The sequence below is a fragment of the Rattus norvegicus genome, chromosome 5 (genome assembly GCF_021556685.1).
Source record: "Rattus norvegicus strain SHRSP/BbbUtx chromosome 5, alternate assembly SHRSP_T2T, whole genome shotgun sequence".
Lineage (NCBI taxonomy): Eukaryota > Metazoa > Chordata > Mammalia > Rodentia > Muridae > Rattus > Rattus norvegicus.
This window is the reverse complement of record NC_141538.1, coordinates 145,237,759-145,257,262: the sequence shown is the minus strand read 5'-3', so window position 1 is coordinate 145,257,262 and position 19,504 is coordinate 145,237,759. Positions and strand designations below refer to the sequence as shown.

The following is a 19,504-nucleotide window of genomic DNA, read 5'->3' as shown; positions in this document are numbered from 1 at the left end:
TTGTTGCTGGGAATTGAACCCGAGGAAGAACAGCCTGTGGTTTTTTTTTTTTTTTTTGTTTGTTTTTTTTTCAATATTTTATTTATTTATTATATATGAGTACACTGTAGCTGCCTTCAGACACACCAGAAGAGGGCATCAGATATCATTACAGATGGTTGTGAGCCACCATGTGGTTGCTGGGATTTGAACTCAGGACCTCTGGAAGAGCAGTCGGTGCTCTTAACCACTGAGCCATCTCTCCAGCCCCAGCCTGTGTTCTTAACCAGTGAGGCATTTCTCCAGACCTCCCAAAATTGTTTTTAAGTTGGATTTATTTGGGATTCTGGTTAAAAATACTTGTTGCTCTTGAAGAGAAGCAAGAGTTTGATTTCCAGCACCATGTGGTGGCTTCGAGTCCTTATAATTGAGGTTCCAAGGGATCCGATGCCCTCTTCTTCCCTCTGTGGGCACCAGTTATATCATTTTATACATACAAACATACATACGTACATATGTACATACATGCATGCATACCTGCAGGCAAAACTTGTATATATATATCACATGAAAATAAACCATCTAATTTTTAAATAAATTACATGTGTGTTTGTGTGTCCCCAAGGGAATCCTTACCTTTAGTAGTACTTGAAAGGTTGTTTTTCTTTCTGGCCTGAAAGATTTATCTACTATGCTAACCTTAGAAATAACCAATTCAGGCTGTAGAGATGGCTCAGTGGTTAAGAGCACTGACTGCTCTTCCAGAGGACCTGAGTTCAATTCCCAGCAGCCAAATGGTGGCTCACAACCATTTGTAATGGGATTCGACACCATCTTCTGATGTTTTTGAAGATAGCTATAGTGTATTCCCAGAGATAAATAAAATCTTAAAAAAAAAAAAAAAGAACCACTGGTGTTGTTGTTACTGTTTTGTTTTGTTTTTCTGGAGACAGGCTTTCTCTGTGTAGGCATGGCTATCCTGGAACTCAGTGCTGGGATTAAAGGCAACCACTGCTCTGTTAGTATGAACCAGTTCTTGAAGAATTCCTTGTACTTTTTATTTTCAAATGGTGTTTAGAGACAAGAGTCTATGTTCAAGAGAAACCTTTTCCTCATTTTTAAAAATGTGTGTGTGTGTGTGTGTGTGTGTGTGTGTGTGTGTGTGTGTGTCTTAGTGTTTTGAGTGAGCATACATGCATAGGGTACACATGAAGGTCAAAGGACAACTTTCAGATGTTGGTGTTCTTCTGTGGCGGGATTCCAGGACTGAGTTCAGGGATTCAAGTGCTTACGTTTACTTCCTGGTTCCCAAAGAAGCTGTAGGTTACAGTCTGAGATAGTCTGTTGATTATTCCTATCCCCTTGGTGTCTGTATGTTGTTATTTTTCCTTTCCTTACTTCAAGGGAGTAGTTTTTGTTTTCGTGCCATGATGCTTAGCTAAAAAAGTTTCCTCTATAAGATCACTTAGAATGGGAGTGGAGAGATGGTTAAGTGGCTCCGAACACTGGTTGCTCTTTTAGGAAGACCCAGATTCAATTCCCAGAACCCACATGGTGTCTCACATCTGCCTGGGAATCCAGTTCTAGGGAATCTGACACTCTCTTTGGCCGATTACCTGGCATATATGATGCTTATTATATATGTGAAGGCAAAACAACCATATACATAAAATTATAACAAAACAAAACCCTAAAAAAATCTAATGATCACCAACCCTGTACTTGATTTGCAGAGGTTTTTGTTGGCTTTGGTTTGTTGAGGCAGGGTTTCTCTGTGTATCCCTGGTTATCCTGGAACATGCTCTGTAGACCATGCTGGCCTTGAACTCTGAGATCTGCTTACCTCTGCTTCCCAAGTGCTGGGATTAAAGGCGTGTGCTGCCACCTTCAGGCAAGTGGTCTTCCTGTTTGACATTTGAGGTCGGTTGTTTTGTCTGATGGCATCCTAATGGCTTACCTGAGAGCCTTGCTGCTTTGTAGCCTTCCTTGCTCTCCAGCGGAGGTTGTTCCTTAGCCTGTTGTTTTCTTGCACAGTTTCTTTTGTGGTAGTCTTGTGTGTGTGTGAGTGCTGCAGTTAGGTGTACATGTATGCTTGTGTGTGGAGACCAGAGATAATAGAGCGCTGCTCCCTCAGAAGCTGTTCACCTTGTTTTTTGAGGCAGGGTCTTTAATTGGCCTGGACCTTTGCTGATCAGCATGTGTCCGGTGAGCCAAGTGTCCTAGGGACCTAGGCTCTGCCTCCCCATTGCTGGTGCATGCCATCATACCTGCCTTTTTTTTTTTTTTTTTAATTTGTAGGTCCTGGGGCTCCAATTCAGATTGTCTTGCTTGTAAAACAAGCACTTTACTGACTGAACCATCTTCCTTATAATAGTACTTAAAAAATACATTGTGATTTCTTTACCCTTTCTTTGCTTTTGTTTCTAAAACTCAAAAGTACCATTTTGTCACAGTTTATCCTGGGTATTAGGCTTGCTTACTTACAGAGCATGGATGCAGAAGTTTCTTGCTGGAACATGGACCCCCAAAGCAGCCATACTGAAAGTCTTCACCCAGCCTATGTTAGTGGCTTTCTCCTCTGAATCATAAATGGAACCCTTTTAGGTAACCCTACGCTATACACTCCAGCACCTGGAGACCTCGAGGCCATTTTGCAATTAGGGTTGAGTACAAATGGCTGGGAGGAGTGTCTAGAATCTCAGGTGAAGGTTCAGTGACTCTCTACCTTTTCTTCCTGTGAAGAAATGTGGACAGTCCATTTAAGCTTGATTGTGATGGATGTATACAAGCAGGCACAGCTGATCTGAAGATGGCTGTTTCCTCAGAAGCCCCATTTCTACAACAGTGGGCCGTTTAGGCATTTGCAGGGAAAATATTGTTCTGTAGTAGGTCTGCAGATTGTAGAGGATAAGTCCACTCCATTGCTTTTGTCTCCTTAAGCCTGTGATCTTTTTCATCTTCAGTATAGGACTAGTGAGACTGTAATGATTCAACTTTATTAAAAATACAACTATACTTGTCTTAAATTTCCACCAGCAATCAAGTAAACTGTTATCATTGACTATTTTTGCATGTAGTTTCTAAGGTTTCTAGCTCCCTTCTTTTGTTTTGTTTTGTTTTGTTTTGTTTTGTTTTTGTTTTTTGTGCAGCTTTGGCTGTTCTAGAACTTGCTCTGTAGACCAAGCTTGCTGGGAATTGAACTCAGGACCTCTGGAAGAGCATCAGTGCTCTTGACCACTGAGCCATCTCTCCAGGGGAACCCCCAGCCCCCTTGCTCCCTTTTTAAAGATAGAGAAATAGATAGCATTTCTCTACCTATTTCAGGGTGGCCTTGAATTTACCTTGTAGATGCAGTTGATCTTGGTTGTGGTTGTAGATCTAGTGCAGCAATTCTCAGCCTGTGGGTCATGACCCCTTTTGGAGGTCGAATGACTCTTACGGGGGTTGAATATTAGGGATCCTGCATACCAGATATATACATTATGATTTCATAACACCATCATCCCAATTATAAAGTAGCAATGGAAATAATTTTATGGTTGGGGGTTACCACAGCATGAGGAAGGTTGAGAACTGGTGATCTGGTGACAATATCAAAGAGATTGGTATCAGTTTTGAGGTAAATGAAAATCTTACAGCAAGGCATTTATTTCACATAAAGATAAACAACACAGGGTTTTCAACAAAAGGATGCTAGTTCTTATGTGAAGGATACGTCATTTTCACTGAAGGGTTGAAATTGTTAGTTTCATTCTGGTGTAATCACTTGTTCTGTTTCTGATTCATATTTTTTCTGAGTAATTGCTGTTACTTGGGTTAAAAAAAAAAAAGCAAAAACCCAGTGACTAAATTATCCTGATTTGTAATTTGTAACTGTCCTGGAACTATGTAGACCAAGTTGGCTTCAGACTTAGAGCTCTCCCTGCCTCCCAAGTGCTGGGATTAAAGGTTTGCATAAGACTGTTTGTTTATAAGTTTATGGCAAGTATTCTTCTGTTCTTCTTGAATGTTGTTTGAATTGAGCTAATGTACCTACATTTATTTTCTTCTGCAACTGTTCAAGAGTACATAGTGAACCCTTCTCAAGTAATAGACTTTGTAGCCATCATTAGTGCTTTAACAATGAAGTGTAGTTCTGAGTGCTTGCTTCACTTGACATGTAATCATACCCAATTACAGGTGACAGTGAGGCCAACTGTAATGGCACTACATGTCAGGCATTGTCACAATTCTGGTTGAGTCCTATACTACAGCCCAAGGATACAACCCAATTAGTTCATAGTTACAATGTGCCTGTCTTTTGTGATTACAGTCAGAGGACAAAATGCATACAGTATTTGATACACACCTGTGGTCTCAGCATTTGGGAGGTGGAGGGAGATCTGAGCTACATGAGTTCAAAGTTAGCATGGACTGTGTAAGACTGTCTTAATATTCCACCTCCAACAAAGTTGTAAAATTAGGAAACAGCAATGGACAAGTAACTTCAAGATATAAATAAAACCCTAAATAAAAAGATTACAGGGAACAGCTACTGCTCTGGCTAGGGCTGAGATAGAATAGGAAAGCTGGAGTGCATTTGGACAATGCCTGACTCCCCAGCCTTATTTAAGTCTGAGATTCAGGTCTTATTGGAGAGTGTGAGGTCCAGTGGATGCTGGCTGGAGAGGTTTGAGATTTTGCATACTTTTGTTGCAAGCATGAGACCTCCCATCAGGGTATTAGAAGAGTTACTGGCGGGGCTGGGGATTTAGCTCAGTGGTAGAGCGCTTACCTAGGAAGCGCAAGCGCAAGGCCCTGGGTTCGGTCCCCAGCTCCGAAAAAAAAGAACCAAAAAAAAAAAAAAAAAAAAAAAAAAAAGAAGAGTTACTGGCAGGTTGGGGATTTAGCTCAGTGGTAGAGCACTTGCCTAGCAAGTGCAAGGCCCTGGGTTTAGTCCTCAGTTCTGAGGAAAAAAAAAGAAAAGAAAAGAGTTACTGGCAAGTATTATATATCTAGTAAATATAGTTGCAGATTTTGCTTGTTTTCGTGCATTACAAGGTTGTGTTAAAAACTTCATGTTATAGAATTATGTCTTACTGATGACTATACTAAATAATTGTATGCCTGCCAAAAGCTTTCTTTCTTTAAGTCTACTTTATCTGACATTAATATACAGACTTATCAAAGATGGTGTGGATTTGGTGCCATGGAAGGTTCCAGGCTAGACTGTGCTTCATGAGACCTGTCCCAATAAATTAAAAAGAAACAAAGGAATCTAGGCAAATAAAGTATAGTAAACCAAAGGAAGTGAAGGAAATAATAGAGCTGCAAGACAGTCACGTGGTAGCTCGCCCTTGTCATTCCAGCACTTGCACGGCCAAGGCAGCAGCATTACATGAGCTCAACAACCCTGGCTACAGATCAAGGCTGTCTCAAACAGCAACATAAAGCAGCCAGATGGGTCATTGGATAAAAGAGCTTGCGTGAAATTAAGGTCAACATAAAAACATGTTCTAACTAGACTGATTGAAGAAAAGGAAATAAAGGCACAGTTGCTTTATTAGAAATGAAAATAGGGAGCAGGGCAGTGGTGGTGCATGCTTTTAATCCCAGCGCTTAGGAGGCAGAGGCAGAGGCGCAGAGGTGCAGAGGCGCAGAGGTGCAGAGGCGCAGAGAGAGGCAGAGAGAGGCAGAGAGAGGCAGAGAGAGGCAGAGAGAGGCAGAGAGAGGCAGAGAGAGGCAGAGAGAGGCAGAGAGAGGCAGAGAGAGGCAGAGAGAGGCAGAGAGAGGCAGAGAGAGGCAGAGAGGCAGAGAGAGGCAGAGAGAGGCAGAGAGGCAGAGAGAGGCAGAGAGAGGCAGAGAGGCAGAGAGAGGCAGAGAGGCAGAGAGAGGCAGAGAGGCAGAGAGAGGCAGAGAGGCAGAGAGAGGCAGAGAGAGGCAGAGAGGCAGAGAGAAGCAGAGAGGCAGAGAGAGGCAGAGAGAGGCAGAGAGGCAGAGAGAGGCAGAGAGGCAGAGAGAGGCAGAGAGGCAGAGAGAGGCAGAGAGGCAGAGAGAGGCAGAGAGGCAGAGAGAGGCAGAGAGGCAGAGAGAGGCAGAGAGAGGCAGAGAGGCAGAGAGAGGCAGAGAGGCAGAGAGAGGCAGAGAGGCAGAGAGGCAGAGGCAGAGGCAGAGGCAGAGGCAGGGGCAGGTCTCTGTGAGTTCAAGGCCAGCCTGGTCTATAGAGTAAGTTCCAGGACAGTCAGTTAAGGCTTGGGTTTTACCCTTAACCTTGATTCCATTTGCCTGCCTTAGGCAGGTTTCCAGCTACTGATTTCTGCACCCTAGGCAGATGCTGGGAGAGAAAAGGCCTTTCAGATGCCATATCCTAGTGTGAAAGGGCATTAGGGATGATGTTTGGCTTGTATTATATTTAGTGTATGTCAGGGGTTTGAATCTGTGTTAACAAATAGAACTTGGGAGTTTGGGCCATTAGAGTCAGTTTGTCTAGAGCTAGGCCTAGGCTTTATCTGAGGTTAAGAGCACAAATACGTGTTTATAGACATGTAATGGGAAGGACAGTGCTGGGACAAAAGGCGTCTGGACTCTCATAGGTAATGTAGCACTTAGTATATGTGTGGCACAATAACTGCTGGTCACCCAAGCCAAGTGCTTAGGGTTCCATGGCTTTCAGTGGCTCTTTAAACACCATTGACTGACTTAGCTTTGTATTATAGTTATCCGGTCCAGTGAAGCCCACAGTTACAATCCTTGGTAAAAAAAATGAATACTTTTACTCTAAATTAGAAATAAGGATGTCTGTCCACTTTAACCACGTTACTATTACAGGACACAGTTAATTCAATACATAGAAAAGGCATAGTAATCATAAAGAAGTCACGGTGTTTTTATTTATAAACAATGTAGTTTTATATACAACCCCAAGGTATCATATATCCACCCCACACTCCCCAACCCCCAATTTGGCTGTTTTGCTACTCACTCTGTAGACCATGCTGACTTTGAGCTCAAGAGGTCTATCTGCCTCCTGAATGCTGGGACTAAAGGTGCGCACTATCATTGCCAAGGATCCAAAGTGCTTTTAAAATGAAGGAATTTCAAGATTACAAGTGAAAGCATCAAAGTAAAAAATTCAGTTACACACTTTATATACCAGTAGCAAGGGATTGAAGTGAAATGCTGTTTTTCAGTTATGTAGATTGTAATAGGAAACAAAAACATGAACGATTTACAAAATAATGGTAAGCTGTGGGCGTTAAAACCTATGCACCAGTTCTTAGAGGAAAAAAAGGCCTAAATAAATTGGTAAAACTCGCATGCTCATTGATACCATTCTCTTGGAATTGATTGATGGATGAAAAATTATTTGTAAGATACAAATTGAAGTTTCATCTTCTGTCATGTAGAGAACCTGGAAGTAGTCCTCCCATTCTTACAATATTTAAAATGTATAAATCATAATGAAAAAATTAAGTACATTTTTATTCATCTTTAAATTTTTCATAACATACAATTGAAAATCTGTGAACTACAATTTATTTTGTGAAGATTTCTTTGAGAATAATTTATATTAATATGACAGTTGTGAGAGGATTGGAGAGTAGAAGTAACTATTAAACAGAAGCCAAAGAGTGTAAAGCTTTATGCAGGTCTCAGATGATCAGTGGTGAAAATACTGATAATATCAGTATGAGTGAGACTAAGGAAAGGAGCCCTCAATGTAGGTTGAAGTTAGGACAGCTATTTTGGGGAGCAAGTTGGCAAATATCTGTGGAATTATAACTACCAGAACTTTTAATGCAGTTATTGCACTTCTATAAATTTATTGCACAAGCATCAAAGAGATACCTGTAATAGTGTCCATAACAATTAATCGGTTGTCAGGTGCCTCGTGGGTTCCGAGAGTCAAAGCCATGCTCTTTTTTTTTTTTTTTTTTTTTTTTTTTTTGGTTCTTTTTTTCGGAGCTGGGGACCGAACCCAGGGCCTTGCGCTTGCGCTTCCTAGGTAAGCGCTCTACCACTGAGCTAAATCCCCAGCCCCCAAAGCCATGCTCTTTGAAGGAGATCTTAATTACTGAGCCAACACTTCAGCCCCTAAATAACATTTTGATCATACCCACCCCTAGTTCCCCATTCCCACTTCTTCACCACTCATGGCCACTCTTCTTTTTTTGGAATTTACTGAGTCTAATGTAATTGGGATACAGACTGATTTTATTGGCTTGATCTTGAACAGGTAACTATAGCTGTAGTGAGTTCATAAATGCAATGGTTATGCCAAATAATGTTAAAAAAATCTTATATTACACTGGGTTGGCATGTTAGCCGAGTGTGTGGAAGTGCCACAGCCTAAGCTCAGTTCCTAGAACCCACCTGGCGAAGAGAGAGAACCAGTTCTTGGAAATTGTACTTTGATTCCCCACCTTTCCCATAAATAAAAACATGTTAGTTTTTTAAGACAAAACTAACAAAATTTGGTGGTAGAAGTTCATGAGATTGGTCAGTGTGTAAAAAAATCTCTTCCATATAAAAAGCCAGATGTGGTTATGTGCATCTGTAATCCCAGCACTTCAGTGGTAACATGGGAGCTAGATACAAGAGAATCGTTTGGAAACCCAGCAGCCAGTTATCCTGGAGTACACAGAGCAGCAGTAAGCATGGTAGAAGGGGAGATTCCCAGCTCCCGAGAGTTGTCCTCTGACTGCCACACACAGTGTACACAAGCCCTTGTATGCTAATAATAAATAAATAGGTGGGAAAGAGTACCCATGATCTTTAAGATTTAAGATACTAAGAGGGCTTGGAAAGATGGCTCAGCAGATAAGATGGAGTATTATTGCATAGGATTCAAGTTAGTTTCCAGTACCCATGGAGGGAGGCTTAGAGCCTCCTGTAACTCCAGCTCCAGGGGAGCCAGTGCTCTCTCTGGCTTCTTTGGCCATGCATACACATGCATGCATCCACACATAAATAATAATCTTTGTTTTTCATAATTTTTCATGACTTTTACATTTTTTAAATTTATTTCCAATTATCCTCCCAATTTGGGTGGTTCTGAGGCTCATATCCAGAGCCTTGCCAAACAAGCCAGGTAAATATTTAACAACTTAGTAACAATTACAGCCCCCCACGACCTTTTGTATGTGTTTTTGTGAATCAGGATTTTGTAGGGGTTGGGGTACTGGGGTTTGGACCTAGTGCTTCACATATATTAGGCAAATGTTCTGAGCTGTATCACTCAGCTTTCTTTTTAACTTAAGGATTTTATCGTGTGTGTGTGTGTGTGTGTGTGTGTGTGTGTGTGTGTGTGTGTGTTTTTATGTGCCTATGTGCCTATGTGCATTTGTGTCTGAACACATGCACTCACATGTAGAGATCAGAAAGCAGATTGCAAGAGTTGGTTCTCTTCTGCTGCCACATGTGACTTTTAGAAAAAAAGATTTATTTATGTGGCTTTTATATATGAGTTCTCTGTTGCATGCAAGCCTGCAGGACAGAAGTGTACTGTGATCTGATGATATAAGATGGCATCAGATCCCAGAATAGATGATTGAGAGCCACCATGTGGTTGCTGGAGATTGAACTCATGACCTCTAGAAAAGCAGAGGTCACAAGTACTTAACTGCTGAGGTGCCTCTTCAACACCACTTGTTTTTTTTTTTTTTTTAATGAAAATACTTTTTTTCATACAGTATATTCTTACCATGGTTTCACCTCTCATTTCCTCTTAGAATCTTTCGTCTTCCCTACCCATCCAGCTCCATGTCTTAGTTCTTTGTTTTTAACAAAACAGGCAAATAAAACAAGCCAGAATTAAAAAACAAACAAAACAAAAACCAAAAAGCAAAGAAAAAACATGAGCAGTATATATTCTCTGCTTTAAATTGACTTTTGTACAAGGTGAAAGATACAAATCTAATCCCTTTTGCAGTTAGAAATCCCAATTTTGTAAGCATCATTTGACTTTTTTAAAAATATTAAGTGGGCATAGCTTTTATTTTGTCTTGTTTTGAGACAGGTCTTTCTACATAACCCTGGTTGTCCTGGATCTCACCACGTAGACCAGTCTGTCCTCGAATTCACAGAGATTCACCTTTGCCTCCTAAAAACTGATACTAAAGATATGAGCCACCATGCCCAGCAGGATTGCTTGTTTGTATGTGAGTGCACTGTTGCTGTTTTCAGACACCGCCAACCCATCTCTCTAGCCCCTCAGTGTTGCTGTTTTAAATAGGGATCCTTTATTCCATTGGTCTACCTGTTTACTTTTTGTCAGTACCAGGTAGTGTATTATTGTAGTTCTGTAGCATAATTTGTTTTGTTTTTTCAAGATAGGGTTTGTCTGTGTAGCCTACTGTCCTGGCTCTGTAAACCAAATAGCCTCGAACTCGGAGATAGCTATTTGTCTCTGCCTCCTGAGTGCTGAGTGGGGTTAAATGTATACATCACCACTGCCCCCTGACTTCTGTAGAATAATTTGAGGTCAGGTATCACCTGCGGTGATATTCTTACAATTTAAGATCACTTTGGCTATTTCATGGTTCTATACGAATTCTTGTATTTAAACCTGTGAAATACCACATCAGAATTTTTGCTCGATGGGTTTGGTGATTTAGCTCAGTGGTAGAGTGCTTGCCTAGCAAGTGCAAGGCCCTGGATTTGGGCCTCAGCTCTGGGGGTGGGGGTATTTCATTATAGGTTTCATTTATTAAACCTATAGATTAATTTTGGTAGTATAGCCATTTTCACAGTATTAATTCTACCAATCTTGGTGCATGGAATATCTTTCATTACCTAGTATCTTCTGTGTTTTTCTTTCTCAGTGTTTTGAACTTTTTATTTTAGAAGTCTTTCAACTCTTTGGTTAGATATACTCCTAAATACTTTTGTGTGTAGGTGAGGGTCATTTTGAGTGGAATATTTTTCCTAATTTCTTTTCTTGAGAGTAGACTGTTGTTATAAATGAAAGCTATTTTTTATTTATTCTTTAAATAATGACTTTGTATCCTGTAATTTTATTATTTTTATTAGATCCAAGAGTTCTTTATTTGATTCAGTCTTTAAAGAATTGTATCATCTACAAATAGGGATAGTTTGATTTATTTCATTTTATACCGTTTGTGCTTTCCTCTTAATTGATCTAGTTAAGACTTTGAACACTGTATAGTGGGCATCCTCGTCTGATTTCAGAGGAAGTGCTCTCAGTTTTTCCCTTAATATAGTGTCTATAGGTTTGTTGTATATGACTTTTATTGTTTATGAATTTGGGGTATGTGTCATCTATTCATACCCCAAAGTCTTCAAGGCCTTTTAAAATTTATTTTTGTTATTGTTTTTTATTTGTATAGGTGTTCCGTTTGCATGTCTGTATACCATGTGCTTGTAGAGGCCAAAAGAAGGCACTCATCACCTGGAACTGGAGTCACAGATAGTTGTTAGCCATCACGTGGGTGCTGGGAACTCAGTTCAGGTGTTTGGAAGAGCAGCCAGTGCTCTTAACCATTGAGCCATCTCTCCAGTGCCTTGTTTCCCCTCTTCCCCCCACACATCATTTTGAGACAAGGTCTTACTATGTAGTTCTGGCTAGCCTGGAACTCACAGATCAGCTTGCCTCTGCTTCCTGAGTGCTTGGATTAAAGGAGTATGCTACCATACCCAGCTCTAAAAGACTCCAAAACTTTGTCAAATTCTTTTTCAGTTTCAGTGGAAGTAATTGAGTTTTTTATGGTATATCACATTGATTTATGTATGTTCAGTCAACCATAGTTTGATTCAAAAATATTTATGTACACACACACAGACTTGGAAGAGCAGCAACTGCTATCTCTCTAGTCCCTGCTATTGACTTTTTTCTTCTTTTCTTTTAAGATTTACTTATTTTATTTATATGTCGCTATCTTCAGACACACCAGAAGAGGGCATCAGATCTCATTACAGATGGTTGTGAGCTACCATGTGGGTGCTGGGAATTGAACTCAGGACCTCTGGAAGAACAGTCAGTGCTCTTAACCACTGAGTCATCTCTCCAGCCCGTTGATGCTTGTTTTACACTTTATATTATTTTAGTTTTATTGTATCAACTAGTAGTTTTAAAACAAGACAAATTTGGCAATCATTTGTAATAATTGGTAATCATATTACCATTATAATAATAATTAGATAAGTAATTGGTGTTCCTTGCCAACTTCAGTTAATTGCTAATGGATGTCTGGAGTTTTAACATCTATATTTTGTGGCTAAGAGTACTGAGACTGATCAATGATGAGAAGAAGTAGTAAGGGGCAGGTACAGCCAAATATTTCCTGTTTTTAATATTTTTATTAAATTTGAAGATCCTAGCATACTAAATATATTGTGTTCTATATGTACTTGTTAAACTCATAGAAAAATACTGGAATTGTCAAGTGGCATAGTTATTTAGCATTGGCTTTATTGAATTACAAAGGTGAGCCTTTTGACATCAGTATCCGTTCCTAGTGTGATTCTAAGTTGTGTTAGTGTTATCTTTTAAAAATCTTGTATCACTAATTGTCTCTGGGAAATGTTTGCGGGCTGTTGTGGCTTGTGGAATCCCAACACTTGGAAGGCGGAAGCAAAGAAGACTTTCATGAATTCCAGGAGTGGCCTCTGCTTTATTTCTGCTTGCTGTTTTTTTTTAAAGATTTATTTATTTTTTATATATGAGAGTACACTGTTACTGACTTCAGACACACCAGAAGAGGGCATCCGAACCCATGACAGATGGTTGTGAGCCACCATGTGGTTGCTGGGAATTGAACTCAGGACCTCTGGAAGAGCAGTCAGTGTAGCAGTAAGTGTGTTTAACCACTGAGCCATCCCTCCAGCCCTCTGCTTGCTGTTTTAAAGGTGTAGAATTACTTCATACTTGGCCCTACATACTCCACAGGAGTCATCACTGTAACACAGTTGACTTTTGATTGTAACATCAGCACGAATTCTGCTATAGGAGAAGGGGACTCCAAAAATAAGATTGAAATATTTGAGAGTAATGTTATTTTTTTCTCCCTCTCTCTTTTTCAGTTTGAACAGAAAAGTGATGCAGTTTTTGATGAAATTGTAGAAAACTGTAAGTACTATTTGAGGGAAAAAAAGTTTGTTTTTAGATAGGTTAAATCTGGATTTAGCACTTACTAACCATTAGAGTGTTTAGTTGGTATTGAATTGTGTGATGGTCCAGTTTGATTTAGCCTCAGTGTCATTAAGTTGAGGTGGTTTTTTTTTTTTTTTTTGGTTCTTTTTTTTCGGAGCTGGGGACCGAACCCAGGGCCTTGCGCTTCCTAGGTAAGCGCTCTACCACTGAGCTAAATCCCCAGCCCGGAGGTGTTTAGTTTTTTTAAAGTAAATATTCTTTCAGTTATTATGTTAAAATATAGCAGTTTTGTATTAGTATGAATGCTGTAGATTGTACTTAACATTTTTCATAATTTTTTCTTAGTTTTAGATGCTGTATGATAGATTATAAAAGTAATACATTCAATTACAGTACAGAATGAATAAAGTAGAAAGTAAATATCTATTATTATTTTTGAAAGTTAATGAGCTTTAAGACTAATATACATTATCTTTCCAGACTTTTTCTATAAATGTATTCATTATACAGTATATAAATATTCATTATACAGTATATGAGATTTATGTTTAGGAATCACATGAATATTATTTCTTCTTTTTAAAATTCATATATATATATATATAGACATCTTTCTGCATCAATGACTATAGATCTAGTGTATGTCTTTTTAATTGCTCTTGGGTATTTTATTACAGGGCTAATCTGTAACCAACTTTCCTTTTATAAATATACAGAGAATTTTAATTTTTTATAAACAATAGTGAATATCTTTTGCTAACTATATTGTTTACTTTTTCAAGTGTTTTTGTGAAATAAGTACTAAGAGTTGATGAGTTTTATAGGATGTTTCTGTACTTGTGTAAGTATGGTAAGTTTTGTCGTCTAGAAATTTTTTTTTTTTACCTTTTTTTTTCTTCTTTTTCTTTTTTTGCCCCCTAGACAGGGTTTCTCTGTGTATTACTGGTGGCTGTCCTGGAACTTGCTCTGTACATCAGGCTGGGTTTGAACTCAGAGAGATCCACCTGCCTCTGCCTCCTAAGTGATGGGATTAAAGGCGTGTGCCACTACTTCCTGGCTGTCGATCTAAAATGTTTTTTTCTTTACATTTATCTCCATTTACAGATCTATGAGTATGTTCCTTTGTAATTAATTTGGTAACTTTTTTTTTTTTTTTTTTTTGGTTCTTTTTTTCGGAGCTGGGGACCGAACCCAGGGCCTTGGTAACTTTTTTTTAATGATAACTAATAATAACTAATTCTACTCTTCAGTGGATTTAGCTACTGAATGTCCTTGCTTCTAGCTTGTCTAGCTAGAAGAAACATACATTGATTTATTGATTGTGCTCCTGAGTTTTAAGTTCAGGGCTTCATATAAGCTAAACAAATTACTCTATCCTCAGAAGAAACATTTTAGATGTACAACAAAGTATTTCACAGTAGTAGTGACAAAGTAAAGGGCAAAATATCACAGTCTTCAGCAAAAGATCACAGGCCTCTTATCTTTGTAGTGCTTCCAAAAAGGAAGGGTTTTTTTGGCTGGTGGGGCCCCACTATGCAGTCCAAGCTAGTCTGGAACTCAGTATTTGTAGATAAGGCTGGTCTTGAACTCAGAGATACTTGTCTGCCTTTACCTTCTGAGTGTTGGGAATGAAGACATTTACCACTATGCCTCCTACCTTGATTGACTTTAAAAAATCTTTTAAAATTTTGTGTCTGTGTATGTCTTTGTATATGTATATGGGTGCAAGACTTGGAGGAGGTCAGAAACATCAGATTCTCTTGATGTTGGTGTTTACAAATGGTCTAACATAGATGCTGGAATTGAACTCAGGTTTTCATTTTCTTTTTTTTTTTTTCTTTTTTTTGGAGCTGGGGACCGAACCCAGGGTCTTGCGCTTTCTAGGCAAGTGCTCTACCACTGAGCTAAATCCCCAACCCCTGAACTCAGGTTTTCTGCAAGAACAATTTATGCTCTTAACTGCTGAGCTATCTAAACTCTTGACGGACTTAATTTTTTCATTTCATTTTATATATATGGGTATTTGGCCTACATGTATATCTGTGTACTATATCCATGTCTGTTATGTGTTGGATCCCCTAGAGTTATGGCTGGTTGTAAGTTGTCATGTGTGTGCAATCAAACACAGATCTTTGGAAGAGCAGCCAGTGCTTTAACTACACACTGAGCACTCTATCCTCTGGAAGTTTGTCCTTTTGGAGTTCTAGATTACTTTTATCTAATTGTGTTTAAAATCACATACTGAAAAAAATAAGCTTAAGTCAAAACATTGAATAGTCCTTTCAATTTGAATAGTTCAGTCAGCAAACGGGAAGGAATGAATTTTGTAAACTGATTTGATACTACTGTCAGTTTCAATAAAAGAATATTTGTACATATTAGAGTAGTGTGAATTGAATTCTAGAAGAGATGTTTATCTTTTTATTTTCTTATATGTATATTTAAAATTGCAAGTTAATATAGAAAGATTATGATTGGGGACCAACTTGATTTCTTTGCTCATCTATTATTTTTTTATTTTTATTTTTTTTGAGATGGGTTTCTCTGTATAACAGATCCCTGGCTGCCTTGGACTTGATTTGTAGACCAAACTGGCCTTGAACTCAAAGATTTCCTTGCCTCTACCTCCTGAGTGCTGGGACTAAAGGCGTGCCGCTGCTTTCACTGTATTTTTTAAAACCAAATAATTTTTAAATACCTGCCGTAACATACCTTTGCTCAGTTCTGTGTATTATTAATAGAAGTGAGCTAAATGATTTTCTCTTTTTAACATTCATTATTTTATATTATTATTATTTTTAGACAGTTTCACTATGTAGCCCTGGTTGACTTCCAACTCCCAAGAGATCTGCCTGGCTCTAACTCCCAGGTCTGAGATTAAAGACAAGTCCTATCATGCCCAGCTTCCATCAGAGATTTGTATTAAGTAAAAGTTAACACCACTGATAAAGTTAATTGAGAATGAACTTAACAGTTTCAATGGGAAAATGAGACAATCGCTCATTTGTTCATGAATTAGTCCCTTAGATTCAGAACACTTGTTTTGTTTACTTATACTAGTTCATGAAAAGTCATATGTATATTTTTCTCTTTTGAATGGTAAAGAACCGTTTATATTAGAAAAATGAAGATCATACACCTTGGTTAAATTATAAAAGGGTCAGAAATATCCTGCTGTCTTGGATTTTACTCACATACACCTCATTCTTTTAAAAATTCTATCAGTTTTATTAATTAGGAAAACAATGAGTTCCACTCCTGTTAATACTTTTCTCTCATCTAATTTTAGTTGTGATTTAAATTTATTATTGTATTTCCAGAGTGGTTGCCAGGTGTCTACACTTGGGAAGGTCAGGGGACAACTTTCAGTTTGGGGCTTTCTGTTCACCTTATGTGGTGGGTTCCAGAGATTAATTCATGTTTGCAGACTTGCTCAGCAAATGTGCAGGACAACGTGCACCCCCCCCCCCCCCCAGTACCCAACTGCTTTTCTCTTGTCTTTGAAACAGGATCTCACTCTGTAGCCAAGGCTGACCTCTGTGGTGGGCAGTGATGGACGGTAGTGGACAATAGTGGTGGGCAGTGGTGGAAAGTAGGGGGCAATAGTGGACAATAGTAGTGGACAGTGGTGGACATCAGTGGTGGACAACAGCTGTGGACAGTGCTGGTCAGTGATCAGTGGTGGACAGTAGTGAACAACAGTACAATAGTAGTGGACAGTGGTGGACTGGTAGACAGCAGTGGACAACAGTAGTGGACAGTAGTGGGCATCAGTGGTAGACAGTGGTGAACAACAGTAGTGGACAGTGGTAGACAACAGTGTTGGTCAGTACTGGTCAATGGTGGACAACAGTAGTGGACAGTGGTAGACAACAGTGTTGGTCAGTACTGGTCAATGGTGGACAACAGTAGTGGACAGTGGTAGACAACAGTGTTGGTCAGTACTGGTCAATGGTGGACAACAGTAGTGGACAGTGGTAGACAACAGTGTTGGTCAGTACTGGTCAATGGTGGACAACAGTAGTGGACAGTGGTAGACAACAGTGTTGGCCAATGGTGGACAACAGTAGTGGACAGTATTGGACAGTACTGGACAGTGGTGGACAACAGTAGTGAACAGTGGTGGACAGTGGTGGACGGGGAGAACAACAATAGTGAACACTGTATATAATTGAGGCTGGTCTTAATCTTGCATTCTGCCTTAGTTCCTCAGGTGCTGGCATTAGACTTGAGCCATCATTCCTAGCAGACATCCATTTTTCAGATGTATATAAGCACAGGTGATAAGATGGCATTATGGTTGCAGAAATCCAGGGTGTTCAGCTTTCTGTATGACATGGTTTATATGTGGAAGTCTAGTATTCTGGGATGACTGCTGGGTTTTTTCAGACTGAGGTAAGATATGGAGAAGAACAAAAAAGCAGACTTTAAACAGATGCAGGCACTGGAGGTGTCAGGATGCGCTGTGTAGCTCAGGCTGGCCTTGAGTATGGAATCCTTTAGCCTAAGCTTCTGACTTAGGGTTTCTATTGCTGTGATGAAACACCATGACCAAAAGCAAGTTGGGGAATTACACTTCCACATTGTAGTTCATGATTGAAGGAAGCCAGAGCAGGAACTTGAACTCTTAACAGGGGATGGCTCTGGAGGCAGGAGACCCATGGAGGTGTGTTGATTACTGCGTGCCCACCATGGGTTGCTCAGTCAGCTTTTTTTGTTTTGTTTTTATGTATGAGTACACTGTCGCTGTCTTCAGACACACCAGAAGAGGGCATCAGATCCCATTACAGATGGTTGTGAGCCACCATGTGGTTGCTGGGAATTGAACTCAGGACCTCAGTGCTCTTAATCACTGAGCCATCTCTCCAGCCCTTGGTGTGCTTTTTTATAGCTAGAAGCCAGGACCTCCAGCCTGGGGATGGTACTGCTCACAGTGGGATAGGCCCTCCTCCATCAATCACTAATTAAGGAGTCAGCACAGACTCCTTGTGTAGGGATTACAGATGTGTGCCACCACACCCAGTTTTAATCAGTCTTAAAGCACTAGTCTGGAAATGCAACCTGAATAATTAGATTTACCTCTTATTTGACAAAGTAGCTTCAAAGAATCCTGGAAATCATAGTTCCATTGTTGAGTCTATTTTTGCTTTAGAATAAAACTGAAGATCCTTTAGTAAGGAATGGAAGGAAATTGTTATTATTATTATTTGCTGTAATGGTCACCTGGCTGAAAATAATGTACTCTGATTATATTTTTACTTAGAAAAAAACCAAGGCCTGATAATATGGTTTATTTACTTTTTTCCCCCTTCCCCCTACTTTTTATTTTTCAAGTTTTATTATTTATATGTATGAGTGATTTGGCTGCATGCATGTATGTGCACCACATCAGTATTTGGTGCCTGTGGAGGTCAGAAGAGGGCGTCCTGGGACTAGAGTTACATACGGTTTTGAGCTACCATGTAAGTCCTTGGAATAGAGTACTCTGGAAGAGCAGTCAGTGTTCTTAATCAATGACCCATCTCTCTGTCCTCTACAGTTTAGCTTTTAAGTGATAATGAATGTTTACCTAAATCTTGAGTCTCTATTAAACCCTCCATCATTCATTTCTGTATTTTGTTCCTTCTTGAGACTAGTTGACACATACTTCTGTGTGGTGTCTTGTATGACCTTGGGCTTCTGACCTCTCATGCTGGGATTCCAGGCATGTCTATTTTTTGTGCTTAGCTCTTTTGAGTCATGGTCTCTGTGTAGCTGAGCTGTTCCTGGATGGATGTTGTTCGTCCTGCCCTTACCTCCCGTGTCTAGGAGCATGAGCCACCACATCTCGCTTAGTTTTGGCATTTCATGAATGAAAATACCCAATCCAAAGAATGTACAGTAATGGACCTTAAGTGAGCCAATCCAATAATAAGCTATTGTTTCCTTTCATCTAGAAAGTTATAGAAATGACTGTTTATTTGTGTTGGGATGAGGGAGAAAGGGAGGTGCTGCACACAAGAGAAAGCCAGAGCACCCATGCCACACTGCACACGGGAGGTCTGGGTCGCTTCTCCTTCCATTGTGGGTTCCAGGGGTTGAAATTAGGTTGTTAGGCATATTCTTCAAGTGTTTTTACCTGTTGCGCCAAGTCAGTGTCTTCAGCCCATTTCAGAAATTAATTTCATTCATTTTTTATAGTGAAGATCAAATCTAAGCCTGCACACATGCCAATCACTTTATCATTAAGCTACATACACAACCTTAGAAAATGTTTTAAAATTGTATTTTTTTCTTAAAATTGAGCTATGCTAGCCAGGCATACACTCCTTTGATCCCAGCACATGAGAGGCAGAATTAGGCAGATCTTAGTGAGTTTGAGGCCAGGCTGGTTTACAAAATGAATTTCAGGATAGCCAGGGCTACACAGTAAAACCCTGTCTTGTAAAATAGAAA

General features: G+C 39.6%; 1 protein-coding gene across 8 annotated transcripts in view; it reads left to right on the top strand.

Moving 5' to 3' along the window:
- Positions 1-19,504, top strand: part of Zmym4 (zinc finger MYM-type containing 4) — a 117,781-nt gene that overhangs the window by 14,546 nt on the left and 83,731 nt on the right. For all 8 annotated transcript variants that reach the window (XM_087549325.1, XM_087549326.1, XM_087549321.1 and 5 more), the window contains 1 exon segment: positions 13,000-13,045. In XM_087549325.1, coding sequence (XP_087405451.1) covers positions 13,000-13,045 — 46 coding nt within the window.